The sequence below is a fragment of the Hemitrygon akajei genome, chromosome 16, assembly GCF_048418815.1.
Source record: "Hemitrygon akajei chromosome 16, sHemAka1.3, whole genome shotgun sequence".
NCBI lineage: Eukaryota > Metazoa > Chordata > Chondrichthyes > Myliobatiformes > Dasyatidae > Hemitrygon > Hemitrygon akajei.
This window is the reverse complement of record NC_133139.1, coordinates 94102729-94123672: the sequence shown is the minus strand read 5'-3', so window position 1 is coordinate 94123672 and position 20944 is coordinate 94102729. Positions and strand designations below refer to the sequence as shown.

Sequence of the window (20944 nt, the reverse complement as noted above, 5' to 3'; positions counted from 1 at the left end):
GCTCTCCAAAACTGACCTATAGAACATCTTCAGCATCTCACTACAAACATTGAATGACGCCAACCTTCTAAGGAAGTACAGTCGACTCTGTGCCTTCCTGCACAAGGCATCTGTGTTGGCAGTCCAGTCTAGCTTCTCGTCTAACTGTCTAATGATTGTCTAATAATCAATTGGATTAGATCTAACGTTTTGCTTAGGTTCCAGAGGTACATACCCAGGTGGCTTGAGTGGTCCATGGATGACAGGCTTGAGGCAAGACACATGGAATGTACAGTAGGTGTATTCACGAGGGACTGTGGTCGCTGAAATTAGTAAGTGAGTGGATTGATGTGATGTGAGATCTTGAAGGGATCAATGAACTGGGTTGTGAACTTGCAGGAGACTGTACACAGGTGCAGAATTTGGGTAGACAGCCAGACACAGACCTCAGACTGGAGTAGTCTAGCTGGGCAGTTGGCCTATCAGCAGTAGGCTCAGCTGGCAGCTAGGATGGCCCTCCATGCTCTCCTCCAAGCATTCTGGCAGTAGTGAACCAGGGCCTTGGCAGATGAGACCACCACCATTGGCTCCTCTGCAGGAAGCAATGGGGTTGGTAGTCATGAAACACATCAAGGATGAAATAGCCATGGCAGAGAAGGTGTGTAGATTGTGGGACAGGCCAGCCCAGTGCAGAGACTTCTTTCCTGTGGAAAGGTTAGAGGTGGTGAAGCATTGCAGAAACTTCTCCACTTGCTGATTGACTCTTTATATGTTGGACTGTAGATGATAGTCAGCAAACAAACTCATTGAAGTGCTGAGGAGAGAGCAGAATGTTTGCCAGAAGTGGGAGATGAACTGTGGGCCCGAGTCTGACAGTATTCTGACGGAAGCCACGAAAATGAACTCCATGTTGGAGAACCAGGTCTGCCGTATCAGCAGCTGACAGAGTTTTGGAAAGGGCAATGAAGTGAGCTGTCTTGGAGAACCAATTCTCATGTCTACAGTGGCCCCACAGGTAATGGCAACCTCATGATGAACTCCATGGCAATGTGGGACCACAGGCACTGAGGGATCAGCATGGGCCACAGAAGCCCAGAGGGTCACTGGTTGGAGGAATTGTATGAGACACATTGAAGGCACGCTGCAATGAACTGACATACATCGGTGATCATGGTGGCCCACCAAATACTGGCATCATAGAAAATCCAGAGTCTGTCATGTGCCTGGATGGTGGAGAGGGGCAAGAAGTGGGTCCACTGGAATGCCTCAGAATGCATACAGCTCTCAGGTATGTCAGCCAGGATGGGCTTGTGCTGTAGATCCTGGTCCCAGATGATCAGATTGAGGATCAGGGAGGATGGAATTATGGGTTGAGGGTCTGTCTCCATTCCAGATGGGTCAAACTGTCATGATGCAAGTCCACCTCATTTTCTTGGAGCCGGGTCAGTAGGAGAACAAGTTGAATTGGTTGAAGAAGAGCCCAGCAAGCCTGACTGTTGAATGAATTGAGATCTGGTTGTTAGCCTAGATGTGCAAGAGCTTGGTGCTTCAGCCATTATCTCCATTCCTCCAAGCCCTATTTGATCGTGAGTAGGTCTGCATCTCCAACTCCATAATAGTGTTGTGTAGAGTTGAACTTAGGCAAGAAGGCACAAGAGTAAGTCCTCCCATATGGTCCTGAGGGAGATGATGGCCCTGGTGCCTTATCACATACATTCACCCCTATCAAAATGAGGCCTCACCAGTGTCTTATAACGTTTCAGCATCACACGTGTGGTCTTGCATTCTAGACCACTTGAAATAAAGGCCAACATCGCCTTTACCTTCCTCATCATTGACTCAACCTGCAAGTTAATTTTTAGGGCGTTCTGCACAAGACGCCTAAGTTCCTTTGCATCTCAGATTTTTTGGATTTTCTCCCCATTTAGAACATAGTCTGCACATTTATTTCTACTACCAAAGTGCATGACCATGCATTTTCCAATATTGTATTTCATTTGCCATTTTCTTGCACATTCTCCTAATCTGTCTTAGTCCTACTGCAGCCTACCCATTTCCTCAATGCTACCTGCCCCTCCAATCTTCTTCAAACTTGCCAACAAATCCATCTATTCCATCATGGATGACTTTTTAGAGCAGCTTCTGCTTGAGCCTACTTGGGGAAAGGCTATTTTAAGTTGGGTGTTGTGTAATAATCCAGATTTTATTTGAGAGCTTAAGGTAAAGGAATGCTTAGGAGTTGGTGATCATAACATGATTGAACTCATATTCATATCTTGGCTAGTTAACGAGGTAAAATCCCATGGAATTAGAGGAAAAATACTGGTGAGGATAGAGGAATGGCTGACAGGCAGGAGGCAGCAAGTGGGAATAAAGGGAGCCTTTTCTGCTTGACTGCCAATAACTAGTGGTGTTTGTCAGGGGGTCAGCATTGGTAAAAGTGCCACTACTTTTCACATTGTTTGTCAGTGATTTAGATAATAGAATTAATGATTTGTGGCAAAGTCTGAAGATGGTACAAAGATAGGTGGAAGGGTAGGTAGTGCTGAGGAAGCAATGTGTTTGCAGAAGGACAGACAAATTGGAAGAATGGGTAAAATGTGACAGATGGAATACAGTGTTGGGAAATGTATAATATTGCATTTTAGAGAAAGGAATATTACAGACTATATCTAAATGGGGAGGAAATACAAATGCCAGAGTTGCAAAAGGACTTAGGAGTCCTCGTGCAAGAATTCTAGAGGTTAATTTACAGATTGAGTCTGTGATAGAGAAGGCAAATGTAATGTTGGCATTCATTTCAAGGGGAATAGAATATAAAATTAAGGAGATAATGCTGCGGCTAAGTGCTGTGGCCGCACTTAGAGTATTGTCAACAGTTTTGGGCCCCATATCTCAGAAAGGATGTGTAGTCATTGAAGAGAGTTCAGAAAAATGCACGGTTTCTCACTGAAGCCCACCAAACGTTGAAAGGACTAGATTAGGTGGATATGGAGTGGATATTTCCTTTGGTGGGGGTATCCAGAACTAGAGGGCACAGCCTCAAAATTCAGGGGTGACCCTTTAGAACAGAGGTAAGGAGGAATTTATTTAGTCAGACAGTAGTGAATCAGTGGAATGCTCTGCTTCAGCCAGCTATGGATGCTGACCATGGGTATATTTAATGTGAAAATTGATAATTTCCTGATCGGTCAGGGCATTAAAGGTTTTGGCAAGAAGGCAGGTGTATGGGGTTGAGTGAGATCTGGGATCAGCCATGATGGAATGGTGGAGCAGATGTACTGATTGGCCTAATTCTGCTTCTATGTCTTATGGTTTTATGAGAATGTCGTCAAAGTAGACAAACACATACCTATGTAGCATATCTCAAAGGATTTTGTTGATGAAGGTTTGGAAAACAGCTAGACGGTCGGAAAATCCAAAAAGCAACACCAAATATTCATATTGCCCAGTGAATATTATGAATGCCATCTTTCATTTATACACTTGGCAGATGTGAATCAGATTGTACACAATCTGTAGATTCAGTTTAGTGATGATCTAGGCCCTGTGCTATCAATAAAGGGAGAGGGCAGCAGCTCTTAGACTTCGTCCAAGTCTATGGTAGTAGATGGAGAGATGGAGAGCTCCATCTTTCTTTTTGACAAAGAAGAATCCTGCACAACTGTGGGGATTGGGATGGTTGAAAGAAGCCAACATTAGTGCTTTGGTGATGTAGTCATTCATGGCTTGCGTCTCTGGAGGGGAGAAGAACAGACAATCTTGAGGATGCATGGTAACAGGGAGGATGTCGATCACACAGTGTGTGCTCTGTGAGGTGGCAGGGTGATGGTATCTCTTTTGCTAAAGCAATGCCAAGTCAAGGTATTCCTGAGGGAGTTTGGTGAAGTTGAGGTTTTACTCCATTTGCATGGATTTATGGGGAGAACTCAGCTGAGGCATGTGGGTCCCCAATTCAGAAATGAACCAGATGACAAGGCGAATTAAGGCTCATGAGTGGAGAGGCCAGAGGTAATCCAACATGAGAGGAGTTTTGGGTAAATCAATCAAGAGGAATTGGATGTATGTGGTTCTTTCTGATGCTCAGTTGCACAGGCCCTGTGTATTCTCTGACCATCCAGACCTTAAAGCACATCCGTCAATGGCAGAAGGGCTGAGAGGTAGGCTCAACACAATCTAGGGTGTTGGCTGGTGTACTGAAATTTGCTAGAGACCCCTGTGCGTGTAGTGTTGACAGGATGTGGAGGAGGAAAAAGAGAAAGTGGAGAAGCAAGATGATAAGACATGAGAGAATAGGACCAAAAAAGTGTGACAGTGGAAAAGTGTGTATGGAACCGGAGAAGGTGGCAAAGGTACTTAATGAATACTTTGCTTCAGTTTTCACTACAGAAAATGATCTTGGCGATTGTAGGAATGGCTTGCAGTGCACTGAAAAGCTTGAGCATGTAGATATTAAGGAAAAGGACGTGCTGGAGCTTTTGGAAAGCATCAAGTTGGATAAATCACCGGGACTGGACAGGATGTACCTCAGGCTACTGTGGGAAGTGAGGGAGCAGATTGATGAGTCTGTGGCAATGATCTTTGCATCATCAATGAGGACGGGGGAGGTTCCAGAGGACTGGAGGGTTGCCGATGTTGTTTCCTTATTTAAGAAAGGGAGTAGAGATAGCCCAGGAAATTATAGACCAGTGAGTCTTAATTCAGTGGCTGGTATGTTGATGGAGAAGATCCTGAGAGGCAGGAGTTATGAACATATGATTAGGAATAGTCAGCATGGCTTTGTCAAAGGCAAGTCATGCCTAACGAGCCTGATTAAATTTATCGAGGATGTGACTAAACACATTGATGAGGGTAGAGCCGTAGATGTAGTGTATATGGATTTTAGCAAGGCTTATTGAGAAAGTAAGGAGGCACGGGATCCAAGGGGACATTGCTTTGTGGATCCAGAAATGGCTTACCCACAGAAGGCAAAGAGTGGTTGTAGACGGGTCATATTCTGCATGGAGGCTGGTGACCAGTGGTGTGACTCAGGGATCTGTTCTGGGACCCCTACTCTTTGTTATTTTTATAAGTGACCTGGATGAGGGATAGGTTAGTAAATTTGTTGATGACACAGAGGTTGGAGGTGTTGTGGATAGTGTGGAGGGCTGTCCGAGGTTACAATGGGACATTGATAGGATACAAAACTGGGCTGAGAAGTGGCAGATAGAGTTCAACCCAGATAAGTGTGAAGTGGTTCATTTTGGTTGGTCAAATATGATGGCAGAATATAGCATTAATGGCAAGTGTCTTGGCAGTGTGGAGGATCATAGGGATCTTGGGGTTTGAGTCTGTAGGACATTTAAAGCTGCTACGCAGGTTGACTATGGTTGAGAAGGCAAATGGTGCATTGGCCTTCATCAATTGTGGGATTGCGCTTAAGAGCCGAGAGGTAATGTTGCAGCTATATAGCACCCTGGTTAGACCCCACTTGGAGTACTGTGCTCAATCCTGGTCACCTCACTAAAGGAAGGACGTGGAATCCATAGAAAAGGTGTAGAGGAGATTTACAAGGATGTTGCCTGGGTTGGGGAGTATGCCTTATGAGAATAGGTTGAGTGAACTCGGTCTTTTCTCCTTGGAGAGATGGAGGATGAGAGGTGACCTGATAGAGGTGTACAAGATAATGAGAGGCATTGATTGTATGGATAGTCAGAGGCTTCTTCCCAGGGCTGAAATGGCTAGCACGAGAGGGCATAGTTTTAAGGTGCTTGGAAGTAGGTACAGAGGAGATGTCAGGGGTAAGGTTTTTTGCACAGCGAGTCATGAGTGTGTGGAATGGGCTGCCAGTGGTGGTGGTAGGAGTGGAAATGTTAGGGTCTTTTAAGAGGCCCCTGGATGGATACGTGGAGCTTAGAAAATAGAGGGCTGTGGGTAAGCCTAGGTAGTTCTAAGGTAAGGACATGTTTGGCACAGCTTTGTGGGCCAAAGGGCCTGTATTGTGCTGTTGGTTTTCTATGTTTCTAAAGTCAGGCTATGGATCTGGAACAAGGTGCCTCCTCTCTATCTGGTGGTGATGTTTCCTGTATGCAGTGGACATTTGATTCATGGATCACCAACTGCTCCACAGTAAGCACACAAACTGTTTCTCCATTGACACTCACGCTCTTAAGGAAGTTCTCCCTAACTGCATGGATTCTGGAGCTATTGCTGATGAGGGTCCTGCAGCCTGAAATGGTTCTGGGAATGGAACTGGGGTTCAAGCTGATGATCTGGACCGTCATTCCATAAGATGTTTGTCAATACCAAGGGCCAGAGTGATGAGGCTTTCAAGATTCCTGGACATTTCCTGGATAGAGTGCTCATCTTTCAAGTGCTTCAGTAGGCCGTGATGGTAATGGGCCAGTACCACTTCTGCATTCCAGCTGTCCACTGCAAGGGCCCTGAATTCCACAGTGTAATCCAGTGCCATACATTACCCTTGATGCAGGTAAAGTATCTTATATGCTGCCTCCCTTCCAATTCCCAAATGGTCAAAAACAAAGCATATTTCAGCAGTGAAATCCTTGCATCTGTTGCAAATGGGGGTTGTGTTGTCTCAGTTAGTGGCAACCCAGGTCAGAGCTTGCCCAGTTAAGAGAGAGATGAGGAAGGCAATCTTAGCTTAGTCTGTTGAATACAGAGATGGTTGGAGCTCAAAGTGTAAGACTCACTGGAACAAAAAGTTGCAGCATCTGGTTCAGGATCTGTCAAAGCATTCAGGCATGGAATCAAAGGGAGGAGGTTGTCTGTTGCAGATTGCAGTATCGAGTTGGAAGGTTGATTGATAATGGTGAACAGATGGTCAATGATTTCTTGCTTCTTCTGAATCATATGCTCATGTCAACGGACAATTTCCTTTAGGCACACAAACTCCACTGGGTCAATTTCTGGTTCACCCATCCTGTCAAGACATGCAGAGGAGGCTTGCCCCACACACAGAACAACAGAGATGATTCAGTGGTGAGTGATAACTTTAATAAGAAAGTACAAAATAACAAGCCACAAGGGGCCACAAAACAAGAGGGAACACATTAAACATAACAGGCAACAAGGCAATTGAATGCTAGGAGCAACTAGTTGAGACAGTCTGGTTCAATGGGTGATCAAGGACTGTGGATGAGAGCTGGGTTTAAATAGTTGGAAACGAGTGATTTCTGTTAACTGTTAGCTTAGAAATTGGGAGGTGCCTCCCTGTGCAGGCCTGACAAGACCCACATTCAATAAGCTAATACGAAGGAAATTATATCATCTACCTTGCTTGGTAGATGCAAAGAAGAAACCATAAACAGTGAAATAGAAACAAAAAATGCTGAAAACACTCGGCTCCCACAGATGTAAAATCAGTTAACATTACATATCCATATCCAAAAACTTACATCAGAATCAGCTGATAAACTGTGTTTCCAGGATTTATGGATAAAACAGCAATTGAAGAGAAAGTACATCTAGTTTGTGGTCAAGCTGATTTTTATTCTAACATAGCGCGAAGGCTGGGAGCAAAAGTGCTTCCCCTCTCTTATGTATATGCGGAGCAAGGATGATGACCAAGCAGTAGGTTTAATCATTTTTACTGAGTCACATTAGTCATGGTACACGTTTGTCGACTTACAGTGCAAGATCAGGTGCCACAGTAGTAGAACAGTTAGCATGATGCTATTATATCCCAGTGCGTAAGAATCTGGAGCTCAATTTCACCTCACCTGCAAGGAATTTGTATGTTTTTTGGGTGAGCACATGGGTTTCCTCCAAGTGCTCCACTTTTCTGCCTCAGTTCAAATTCATACCAGTTAGTTGGTTAATTGGTCATTGTGCATTGTCCTGTGATTAGGCTAGGGTTATTAAATAAGTGATTCCTTAAAGTTGTTATAGCCAGAGGTGGTAATGGGGACAAGTTCCCACTACCTATTAAATGCTCCCAATGAAGTGTGCCTTAAATAGCCTCTGACAACCAGCTTCTGGACTTCACATGTAGCTTAACTACAAATACTGGCAGAACCATTTCTACTGACAGGAGAAGAGGCAAAGGTAGCACCTTAAAACCAGTAGCTTTGGGCAGATGGGGCTTGTCAGCCATTGTTGGCAGCTCATCTAGGAGAACTCTGATCTCAAATCTCCACTGACTTGCAACTATACCCACTCATGGGGAAGGCTTCTGGAGTAAACCCTGAGGGAAAATTCCCTCGGGGTTTACTCCCCAAGGGAGTAGGAGTTCTTGAGGCAGTCTTATGTTGAGTTCAATGCTAACTGACAACTCCTGCAATGCCTTGGGTACGAAACTGTAACAGTCTCTGTCATTCCTTTGGGTTCATCAGATGCATGGAGAGGGGGAGCTTGCTACACGAGCAACAGATTACCCTCCATATTGTACTGTACAGGCTTGTGTATCTAGACAACTAGAATGCAACATCCATAGTCAACACAGACTGACGGAGGTCTCACTCACTCATTAGACAGGTGGGTTGCTGACTGGTGCAGTTCGTTGGGCCAGAAGGGCCTGTTCTGCACTGCATCTCTAAATGAAATAAATATAATCAACGAATTGGGGTCACCTCTATGAAACAACTTACACCCAAAAGCCCATGTATAAGGAGAGTCTTCCATGTGTAGCAGGACCAGTTGAATCACTGCACGATCAATCAGGTGCATATGCATTAGCTACATTCACACAATTGATCCAATAAAGCTCACCCTCCACTAACTTGCATGCCCCCTGTAAATTCATAAACCCTCCACACAAGCAGACCATCCCTCCAAACCTTTACCTAACATCCTTGTCTCTGCTCACTATCTCAGTTTAGCAACAAAATAACAACTTTGGCCACTCAGCACCACAATAGAATTTGTATTTTTTGGTCTAATTGTGTTACTTCTTGTATAATATTGCACAAATTATCTTGTTTAATTGTGTTTATCTTGTGTATCTGATGCTATGTCCCTGTGATGCTGCAGTAAATTTATCATATGCTTACTTATGTATATGACAATGAGCTCAATTTGTACTATGACATCCCCCTTTGCTAATCCGCATCCCAACATCCACTAAAACTATTAACTACTTCTCTACAGCATCCTCCCACCTGAGAAACCCCATCCATCATTCCTTACACCAATAAAAACACCACTAACCCTCTATATCTAACCACATATTTCTGCACAGCTGATCCTCTTGACAAATCACTTTCTGGCCTATAACTTTCAAACAATCCTTTACATTCAGGCTCAGCTTCTAAACAAACTTCCTCAACTTCCAGGCCTGTGTCCTCTGTGATACTAAGGCTTAGTCCATCCCAGATTTACCCCATTTCCTTTCCTTACTCCACACTGGCAAAACATAAAGTGGATGACCTCATATGATCTGAGTGATGGAATCACAACAAACATCATTTGATCCATCACACAGCCACAATTTATATCGGGCAAAATAATTAGCAGCAGCACTGGGCCCTTTGTCTCTGTGAGTGTGCTCTTTACTTCAATAATGGCTAATTTTGATTTCAACCACAACTCCTCATTTCAGTTTACCTCAAGTAATGTTTTCATCCCATTGCTTAGGGTTATATATGGTGACATAAACTTTGATGATAAATTTACTTTGAACTTTGAAATCTATTGAAACAATGTTCAATTATTTTCTATTATTAATCAGTCACGTTACATTTCTGATTTGCTTTTCATTATTCTAAAGAGAAAGTTACTATTATTGTCATCACAATGTCCTCTCACAAAACATTTCAATTTTTTCTGCATTCATAAAGTTTATAAAGCCTTTTAGTTTTAAAATATTATAAAGTATTTCACATTGTGCTATTATTTCAATTGGAATGGTTAAGAGAGAAAAACAAATCAGTGCTTACTTCGACCTAACGTCATACTGCTTTTATCAAGCTGCTGTCTGTATCGGTGAATGTGTTCACAACATTCTGCAAAGGCATCTGCACAGGCTTTCCCAGCAGTTATATATCTCTTTCTTTTACTGCAGCTGAAGCCCATGATGTTGTCCTTCATACCAGCATTGCAACATCTACGCAAGGATATGTCCGTGAACTTATTCACTGCAATTAAAAACAAAATTAAAAAAGACTTCATAAAATTTGTGATAGAGAGTGAGGAATCTAAGACCATAAAACAGAGGAGAAAAATTAGGCCATTCAGCCCAACATCATCGATTTATTATCCCTCTCAACCCCATTCTCCTGTCTTCTTCCCATAACCTTTCACACCCTGCCTAAACTAGTACATATAAATCTCCAGTTTAAATTGTTACGTAACCTCGTAACCAGGTAACTTACCAGCAAAGATAGCGGGATCAGCTGAGTCGGATGCTACTATTTTCAAACGTTTTATTCAAAAAGGGGCACAAACGTATGGTTAATACAAAACATTCAGATCATATACATCGTCAAAACTCAATCTAAAACACCGGTGTAATAATAATCATTCAAAACACAAGCTCGATCGTCGTCTAGGGGTAATGTAGATTTTATATCGTTCGCTGGATATCTAAGTCTTTTAGATCACGGCAGTTTCACTTAGTTGCCGGCTGAAGTGTCGCGTTGGTGCACTTTTGTTAGAAAGACAGAGAGAGGGATTTAAGAGTTTACCCGATCGGGTTTCCAACCTGGAGTAGTTCAGTTTGTCAGAGCCTCGTTGGGGAATGAACACTCGTCGGTGGCCTCCCCTGTAGCTAAGCCGTCTTCCGTGGTGAAGTAGCCAATCCCAGGCAAGGGAAGGACGCACACGACCCCACCACCAGCTGTAGCTATTAAAACGCTGTTGCAGGATTTCTAGCGTTTCTCCTTAGTGTGTTTCCTTGGTGCGTCTTCTTGGTGCGTCTGAGGGTTGTCCCCCCCTCAGACCCTCCTTTATACTTCTCCACGGGATCGCAGGTGTCAATCAGGTTGCAGGTGATGCGATCTCTCTCTCAACCAGCCCACTTTGCCCGAGGGCTTTTCACGTGGTCTCCATGAGACAATAGTCAATGTCGCCTTTATTCTGCTTCTCGGGAAAACATGGTCTTCCGCACGTCTCTCCTCCTCTTGGGTCAGTTGACCCCCCCTTGACTAGGGCTCTTGCAATTCTCACAAAGGAGGGGGTCATAACAAAATATACTCAATGATTTGGCCCCCACAACCGTCTGTGGTAACAAATTCCACAGATTCACTACTCTCTCGCTAAAGCGATTCCTCCTCACCTCTGTTCCAAATGAATGTCCCTCTATGCTAGGGCTGTGCTCTTTGCTTCTAGACTCCCTGACTATAGGAAACATTCTCTCCACATCCACTCTAAGTCTTTCACCATTCACCTCTCACTATTCTAAACTCCAGCAAGTACAGGCTTAGAGCCATCAAATGGTCCTCATACGTTAATGCTTTCATTCTGGGAATCTTTCTCATGACCCTCCTCTGAACCCCTGCTTCCAACCCCCCAATGCCACCACTGCTTATAATACTCCAAGTAAGGCCTCATCAGTGCTTTATAAAGCCTTAGCATTACTAGCACAGATATTTAAATCATCCTTAGTGACAGGAGAGGTACCAGAGGATTGAAGGGCAGCCAGTGTTGTTCAGCCATTTAAGAAAGGCTCTAAACATAAGCCAGGAAATTATAGGCCTGCAAGTCTAAACCTAATTGTGGGAAAGTTATTGGAAGGTATTCTAGGCCAGCTGGTGGCGTAATGGCATCAGCGCTGGACTTCGGAGCAAAGGCTCCCGAGTTCGAATCCAACCGGGATGGGCTGGGATGGGCTCCGCCAGGTTTCAGATGCCCAAGACACGGTGTCTGATGAGCAATCACCAAAATATCGGAGCAAAAAGCTTGTCATGATGGCGCCCCAATGTTAACCTCTTAACCCTTAACGATCTTAACCCATCAGGAGTTAAGGACACACACACACACACACACACACACACACACACACACACACACACACACACACACACACACACACACACACACACACACACACACACACACACACACACACACACACACACACACACACACACACACACACACACACACACACACACACACACCAGCTCCCTTAATCTCTGATCATAATGCATACTCTCTAAACCAGGCAACATCCTGGTAAATCTCCTCCGTACCCTTTCCAATGCTTCCACGTCCTTCCTATAGTGAGGCGACCAGAGCTGGACACAGTACTCCAAGTGTGGCCTAACCAGAGTTTTATAGAGCTGCATCATTAACTCGCGACTCTTAAACTCTATCCCTCGACTTATGAAAGCTAACACCCCATAAGCTTTCCTAACTACCCTATCTACCTGTGAGGCAACTTTCAGGGATCTGTGGACATGTACCCCCAGATCCCTCGGCTCCTCCACACTACCAAGTATCCTGCCTTGGAGTTAGTCCTTCCAAAGTGCACCACCTCACACTTCTCTAGGTTGAACTCCATCTGCCACTTCTCAGCCCACTTCTGGATCCTATCAATGTCTCTCTGCAATCTTCGACAATCCTCTACACTATCCACAACACCACCAACCTTTGTGTCGTCTACAAACTTGCCAACCCACCTTTCTACCCACACATCCAGGTCGTTAATAAAAATCATTGAATTGAATTGAAAGATCTTTATTGTCATCATACATAGGTACAATGAAACTCTGTTTGGCTTCCTCTCAGGCAATCAAACAAAGTGTTAGATAAAAACAAGACAGTAACAGAAAAATGGTATTAAATAGATAAGTAGCATAAAATAAGTTACAGCAGCACCAGAATGTCACAGTAAAGGTCCCAGAATCGATTCTTGTAGGACACCACAAGTCACAACCCTCCAATCCGAATGTACTCCCTCCACCATGACCCTCTGCTTTCTGCAGGCAAGCCAATTCTGAATCCACCTGGCCAAACTTCCCTGGATCCCATGCCTTCTGACTTTCTGAATAAGCCTACTGTGTGGAACCTTGTCAAGTGCCTTACTAAAATCCATGTAGATCACATCCACTGCACTACCCTCATCTATATGCCTGGTCACCTCCTCAAAGAACTCTATCAGGCTTGTTAGACATGATCAGCCCTTCACAAAGCCATGCTGATTGTCCCTGATCAGACCATGATTCTCTAAATGCCCATAGATCCTATCTCTAAGAATCTTTTCCAACAGCTTTCCCACCACAGACGTAAGGCTCATTGGTCTTTAATTACCTGAACTATCCCTACTACCTTTTTTGAACAAGGGGACAACATTCGCCTCCCTTCAATCTTCCAGTACCATTCGTGGACAACAAAGACATAAAGATCCTAGCCAGAGGCTCAGCAATCTCTTCCCTTGCCTCGTTGAGCAGCCTGGGGAATATTCCATCAGGGCCCGGGGACATATCTGTACTAATGTATTTTAAAAACTCCAACACCTCCTCTCCCTTAACATCAACATGCTCTATAACATCACTCATATTGTCCTCACCGTTATCAAATTCACTCTCATTGGTGAATACCGAAGAGAAGTATTCATTGAGGACCTCACTCACTTCCACAGCCTCCAGGCACATCTTCCCACCTTTATCTCTAATTGGTCCTACCTTCACTCCTGTCATCCTTTTGTTCTTCACATAATTGAAGAATGCCTTGGGGTTTTCCTTTATCCTACTTACCAAGCCCTTCTCATACTCCCTTCTTGCTCTCGGCCCCTTCTTAAGCTCCTTTCTTGCCTTCCTATATTTCTCAATAGACCAATCTAATACTTGTTTCCTAAACCTCATGTATGCTGCCTTCTTCCACCTGACTAGATTTTCCACCTCTCTTATCACCATGGTTCCTTCACCCTACTATTCCTTAACTTCCTCACCAGGACAAATTTATCCCTAACATCCTGCAAGAGATCTCTAAACATCAACCACATGTCCATAGTACATTTCCCTTAAAAAAAATCATCTCAATTCACACCCGCAAGTTCTACCCTTATAGCCTCATAATTTGCCCTCCCCGAATTAAAAATTTTCTTGTCCTCTCTGATTCTATCCTTTTCCATGATAATGCTAAAGGCCTGGGAGCGGTGGTCACTGTCCCCCAGATGCTCACCCACTGGGAGATCTGTGACCTGACCCAGTACGTTACCTAACACTAGATCTAGTATGGCATTCCCCCTAGTCGTCCTGTCCACATACTGTGACAGGAATCCATCCTGGACACACATAACAAACACTGCCCTGTCTAAACCATTGGAACTAATCAGGTGCCAATCAATATTAGGGAAGTTAAAGTCACCTATGATAACAACCCTGTAATTTTTGAACCTTTTCAAAGTCTGCCTCCCAATTTGCTCCTCGGTATCTCTGCTGCTACCTGAGGGCCTATAGAATAATCCCAATAGAGTAACTGCTCCCTTCCTGTTCCTGACTTCCCCCCATACTGACTCAAAAGAGGATCCTGCTACATTACCCATCCTTTCTGTAGCTGTAATAGTATCCCTAACCAGTAATGCCACCCCTCCTCCCCTCCCCCCCCCCCATCCCTTTTAAAACACTGAAATCCAGGAATATTGAGAATCCATTCCTGCCCTGGTGCCAGCCAAGTCTCTGTATTGGCCATTACATCATAACTACATGTATGTATCCAAGCTCTCAGTTCATCATCTTGGTTCCTGATGCTTCTTGCATTGAAGTACACACACTTTAGCCCTTCTACCTTACTAACTTTACACCCTTTATTCTGCTTCTCTTTCCTCAAAGCCTCTCTATATGTTAGATCTGGCTTTATTCCATGCACTTCTTCCACTGCTCCATCACTCCAGGTCCCATCCCCCTTGAAAATTAGTTTAAACCCTCCCGAACCATGCTAGCAATCCTACCTGCAAGGATATTGCTCCCCCTCGAGTTCAGGTGCAACCCATCCAATCTGTACAGGTCTCACCTTCCCCAGAAGAGATCCCAATGATCCAAAAATCTAAAACCCTGCCCCCTGCACCAACTCCTCAGCCACACATTCAACTGCCATCTCCTCTAATTCTTACCATCACCATCATGTAGCACTGGCAGCAATCCTGAGAATGTCCCCCTTGAGGTCCTGTTCTTCAGCTTTCTTCCTAGTTCCTGAAACTCACACTTCAGGTCCTGCCTATGTCATTGGTACCAACATGTATCACGACTTCTGGTTCCTTTCCCTCTCGTACTAGAATGTCATGCACCTGGTCAGAGACATCCTGAACCCTGGCATCTGGGAGGCAACAAACCATGCGGGTGTCTTTCTCACATCCACAAAATCTCCTGTCTGCTCCCCTGACTATAGAGTCCTCAATGACGACAGCTCTCCTCTTCTCCATCCCATCCTTCTACACCACAGGGTCAGACTCAGTGCTGGAGGCCCTGCCACCGTGGCTCACCCCAGTCAGTCATCCCCACCAACAGTATCCAGGATGGTATACTTATTATTAAGGGGAATGGCTACAGGAGTGCTCTGCACTACCTGTCTACTCACCTTCGTTTCCCCCATCTAACTGTCACTCAACGACCTGCTTCTGGAAGCCTAGGTGTGACTACCTCCCTGTAGCTCTCATCTATGACTGCCTCATTCTCCCTTATGAGTTGAAGGTCATCCAGCAGCTGCTCCAGATTCCTTACACGGTTTTCCATATCGCCCAGCCGCATGCAGTTCTGGCAGATGTGACTCATCGGGAGAGTGGAGTTCCCCCAAGACTGCCACATCTCATATGAGAGGCACATCACCGTCTCAGGAGGCATTGTAAAGGCTAACTGGGAGCAAGGTTGTCCGCTGCTTCTTCTTGTCGAAGCCTCTCGAGTCAAAGCCTCAAAGCTCCACTCATTCACTGGCCCACTCACTTACTGGCCACTTTCCATGATGTAAAGACTGACATAAGATATTTATTTAGTTTGTCTGCCATAGTTTAGTCCTCCATTACTATCTTTCTAATTTCACTTTCAGCCGTCTGATATCCACTCTCATCTCTCTTTACTCATTATATATCTAAAAAAACATTTTGTATCTTCTTTTATATTATTAGCTAGCTTAACTTCATATTTCATATAAACTTCATATTCAGAAAGTCAGAAGGCATGGGATCCAGGGAAGTTTGGCCAGGTGGATTCAGAATTGGCTTGCCTGCAGAAAGCAGAGGGTCATGGTGGAGGGAGTATATTCGGACTGGAGGGTTGTGACTAGTGGTGTCCCACAAGGATCGGTTCTGGGACCTCTACTTTTCATGATTTTTATTAACGACCTGGATGTGGGGGTAGAAGGGTGGGTTGACAAGTTTGCAGATGACACAAAGGTTGGTGGTGTTGTGGATAGTGTAGAGGATTGTCGAAGATTGCAGAGAGACATTGATAGGATGCAGAAGTGGGCTGAGAAGTGGCAGATGGAGTTCAACCTGGAGAAGTGTGAGGTGGTACACTTTGGAAGGACAAACTCCAAGGCAGAGTATAAAGTAAATGGCAGGATACTTGGTAGCGTGGAGAGCGGAGGGATCTGGGGTTACATGTCCACAGATCCCTGAAAGTTGCCTCACAGGTAGATAGGGTAGTAAAGAAAGCTTATGGGGTGTTAGCTTTCCTAAGCCGAGGGATGGAGTTTAAGAGTCACGGGGTAATGATGCAGCTCTATGAAACTCTGTTTAGGCCGCACTTGGAGTATTGTGTCCAGTTCTGGTCGCCTCACTATAGGAAGGATGTGGAAGCATTGGAAAGGGTACAGAGGAGATTTACCAGGACACTGCCTGCTTTAGAGAGTATGCATTATGATCAGAGTTTTAGGAAGCTAGGGCTTTACTCTTTGGAGAGAAGGAGAATGAGAAGAGACATGATAGAGGTATACAAGATATTAAAAGGAATAGACAGAGTGGACAGCCAGCGCTTCTTTCCCAGGGCACCACTGCTCAATGCAAGAGGACGTGGCTTTAAGGTAAGGTGTGAGAAGTTCAAGGAGGATATTAGACGAAGGTTTTTTACTTGGAGAATTGTTGGTGCATGGAATGCACTGGCTGAGTCAGTGGTGGAGGCAGATACACTAGTGAAATTTAAGAGACTACTAGACAGATATATGGAGGAATTTAAGGTGGGGGGTTATATGGGAGGCAGAGTATGTGGATCAGCACAACATTGTGGGCTGAAGGGCCTGTACTGTGCTGTACTATTCTATGTTCTATGTTCATCTTCTCTCTCCTTATGATTTGTTTAGTTGTTTTCTGTTGGTTTTTAAAAGCTTCCTAAATTTCTAATGTCCCACTGATTTTTGCTATATTATATACCCTCTTTTTGCTATATTATATACCCTCTCTTTTGCTTTTATGCTGTCTTTGATTTCCCTTGTCATAGTGTCATAGAACACTACAAGACAGAACCAAAGCAAGCAAGAAACAAGGGTAGTGAATCTGTGGAATGCTCTGCCACTATCTGGAGACCAGGCTGATAGGTTTACTTAAGGTGGAAATTGATCGCTTTTTGATCAGTCATGGCATTAAAGGATATGGCAAGAAGGCAGGTATATGGGGTTGAATGGAATCAGAGATCATCTATGATGTAATGGTGAGGCAGATTCAATGGGCTGAATGGCCTAATTCTGCTCCTTTGTCTTATGGTCTCTTCCCACCACCACTAATTAAAGCCATTATCAGGTTTAATACATCAATGGTATTCCATGAGAGTTCCTACTTCCAAGAAGGAAACATAAGAATATAAGAACATAAGAAATAGGAGCAGGAGTAGGCAACCTGGCCTGATGAGCCTGCTCCAACATTCAATAAAATCATGGCTGATCTGGCCATTGACTCATTTCCACCTACTTGCCTTTTCCCCATAACCCTTAATTCCCCTACTATGAAAAAAAACTATTTAACCTTGTCTTAAGTAATTTTATTGAAGTAGCCTCCACTGCTTCATTGGGCAGAGAATTCCACAGATTCACCACTCTCTGGGAAAAGCAGTTCCTCCTCATCTCTGTCCTAAATCTACTCCCCCAAATGTTATGGCTATGTCCCCTAGTTCTAGACTCACCTACCAGTGGAAACAGCTTTCCTGCCTCTATCTTATCTATCCCTTTCATAATTTTATATGTTTCTATAAGATCTCCACTCATTCTTCTGAATTCCAACCAGTCCTAGGCGACTTAATCTCTCCTCATAGTTTAACCCCCTCATCTCTGGAATCAAAAGGGTGAACCTCCTCTGCATCGTCTCCAAAGCCTTCCTCAAGTAAGGAGACCAGAAATGCACTCAGTACTCCAGGTGCGGCCTCACCAACACCCTGTACAGTTGCAGTATAACCTCCCTGCTCTTAACTTCAATACCTCTAGCAATGAAGGCTAAGATTCCATTTGCCTTCTTGATAGCCTAATGCACCTTCAAACCAACCTTTTGTGATTCATGTGCAAGCATTCCCAAGTCCCTCTGTATAGCAGCATGCTGCAATTTTTTTTACCATTTAGATAGTAATCTGTTCTTCCAAAGTGGATGACTCGTATTTACCAACATTGTACTTCATCTGCTAGACCCTTACCCACTCACTTAACCTATCTATATCTTTCTGCAGACTCTCCATATCTTCTGCACAATTTGTTTTCCCACTCAATATAATATCATCAGCAAACTTAGATACACTACACTTGGTCCCCTCTTTCAGATCATTAATGTATATCGTGGACAGTTGCAGGCCCAACACCGACCCCTGTGGCACACCGTTCACCACTTGTTGCCAACTAGAGTAACACCTATGTATCCCAAATCTCTGCTTTCTATTGGTTAACTAATCCTCTATCCATGCTAATACATTGCCCTCAACTCTTTGCATCCTTACCTTATGGATAAGTCTTTTATATGGCACCTTATCGAATGCCTTCTGGATATCCAAGCAAATAATGTCCATCTGTTCCCCACTATCCACTGCACTCATTATATCCTCAAAGGAATGCAGTAAGTTTGTCAAACAGGACCTGCCTTTGCTGAATCCATGCTGCGTCTGCCTGATGGTCCACTTCTTTCCAGATGCCTCACTATTTCTTCTTTAATGATAGCTTCAATCATTTTCCCAACTACAGATGTTAAATTAACTGGCCTATAATTACTTGCCTTTTGCCTACATCCTTTTTTGAACAGTGGTGTGATATTCACTGTTTTCCAGTCTGCTGGGACCTGCCCAGAGTCCAGAGAATTTTGGTAAATTATCACCAAAACTTCTGCCATTTCTTTCATTATGCTAGGACCGGGGGACTTACCTATCCTCAGGCCCACTAATTTGCTCAGCAGTACCTCTTTAGTGATAGCTATTGTATCAAGGTCCTCACCTCCCACTGCATCCATAACATCTCCCTTTGGCATGTCAGATGTGTTGTCCACCGTGAAGACCAATACAAAATAGTCATTCAAAGCCTCTGCCATTTTCTCATTACCCAATATCAATTCTGTCTTCTTGTCCTCCAAGGAACCTACATTCACTTTAGCCACCATTTTCCACTTCATATAATTATAAAAACTTTTACTATCCATTTTTATATTTTGTGCTAGTTTTCATATTCTAGCTTCCCTTTCTTTATTGCTCACTTAGTGGTTCTTTGTTATTTTTTAAAGTTTTCTCAATCTTCCAGTTTCCCAGTACTCTTGGCAACTTTGTATGCATGAACTTTTTGTTTGATGCCTTGTTTTATTTCCTTAATTATCCAAGGCTGGCTCCCCCCATCCTTACTGTCCTTGCTTTTAACTGCAACATAGTTTTATTGAGCACTGGGAAAAATCTATTTGAAAGTCTTCCACTGTTCCTCAACCAGCCAACCATATAGCCTGTGTTCCCAGTCGACACTAGCGAAATTCTCCCTCATCCCATTGTAGTCTCCATTGTTTAGGCATAATTGTCGGAGGCCGGACCGGTCCGTGATCCGCGTTCCGGGTCTTGATCCGGTCCGTGGACGCTGGACTCCGGGTCTTGCAGCTGTCCCTCCCGTCACCCTTGAGCCAGTCAGGCTCCTCCTGGCTTAAGGAGGCACACCTGTGGCCAATTCAGCTGAAGGTGTTTATAAGGGGCCTTGGGACTGAGACCAGGTGGGTGGTCGTTTTGTTCCGTATCTTGTTTACCCTGCCCGGGTTCTGATCTGCTCCGCATCCTGTTTACCCTGCCCGGGTTCTGATCTGCTCCGCATCCTGTTTACCCTGCCCGGGTTCTGATCTGCTCCGCATCCTGTTTACCCTGCCCGGGTTCTGATCTGCACCGCATCCTGTTTACCCTGCCCGGGTTCTGATCTGCACCGCATCCTGTTTACCCTGCCCGGGTTCTGACCTGCTCTGTATTTGTTCTGTCCAGGTTGGTCTTGTTCCCCTGCTTTTTCTTGTATGCGCTGGTCCTGCTGCTCTGCCCGTTTTGCCTTGCTTGCGCTGTGGTGCTGTCTGCCTGCCTTTCCCGAGTTACCTGGGGATCATGGCTGTCGTGCTGGTCACCCTGGACCTAGTCCCTGTTCTACCCCTCTGCCTCTGTCGGGCAGGTCTGGCCGGACTGCTGCTGCCCGGTGGGGCATTCTGCCATTTCCTCTCCGTTGCCTCCGTCGGGCAGGTCTGGCTGGCCTGCCGCTGCCAGGCGGGGTGTTCTTCCTCTTTCCCTCTCCTGCTTCTGATGGGTTGTGCCCTGCACCTGCCTGGGAGTCTGCGTCTTGCCTAGGCCTCCGTGTTTCTGCCTGGGAGGCGGCCCTACCCAGGACATATGCGGCCTGCTCGGGGTGGGGCGCACTCCTCCAGCTAAGCCATGTATCTCAAGACCCTGCCTTCTGTCTGGCCTCTGGGATCCTTCTCTGCCTGCATGACTAAGACTCTCTATCTGCCTGAACCCCAACATTACCCCTTGCATGCCATGGCATCTCCCTCCTGTCCTACCCTTAGTACTTCAGTGCCTGCATCCTGCACTTGGGTCCATTCCTGTCCCTGTTCCTGACAATAATACACTGGTTTTAGATTGAACTACTGCACCCTCTATTTGTATGAGAAACTCAGTAA

At 44.7% G+C, this 20944-nt stretch overlaps 1 protein-coding gene across 1 annotated transcript in view; it reads right to left on the bottom strand.

Moving 5' to 3' along the window:
• LOC140740300 (complement C3-like) overlaps positions 1-20944 on the bottom strand; it is a 250059-nt gene that overhangs the window by 112771 nt on the left and 116344 nt on the right. The window contains exon 17 of the mRNA XM_073069454.1: positions 9855-10052. Coding sequence (XP_072925555.1) covers positions 9855-10052 — 198 coding nt within the window. The remainder of the gene's footprint in view (positions 1-9854; positions 10053-20944) is intronic.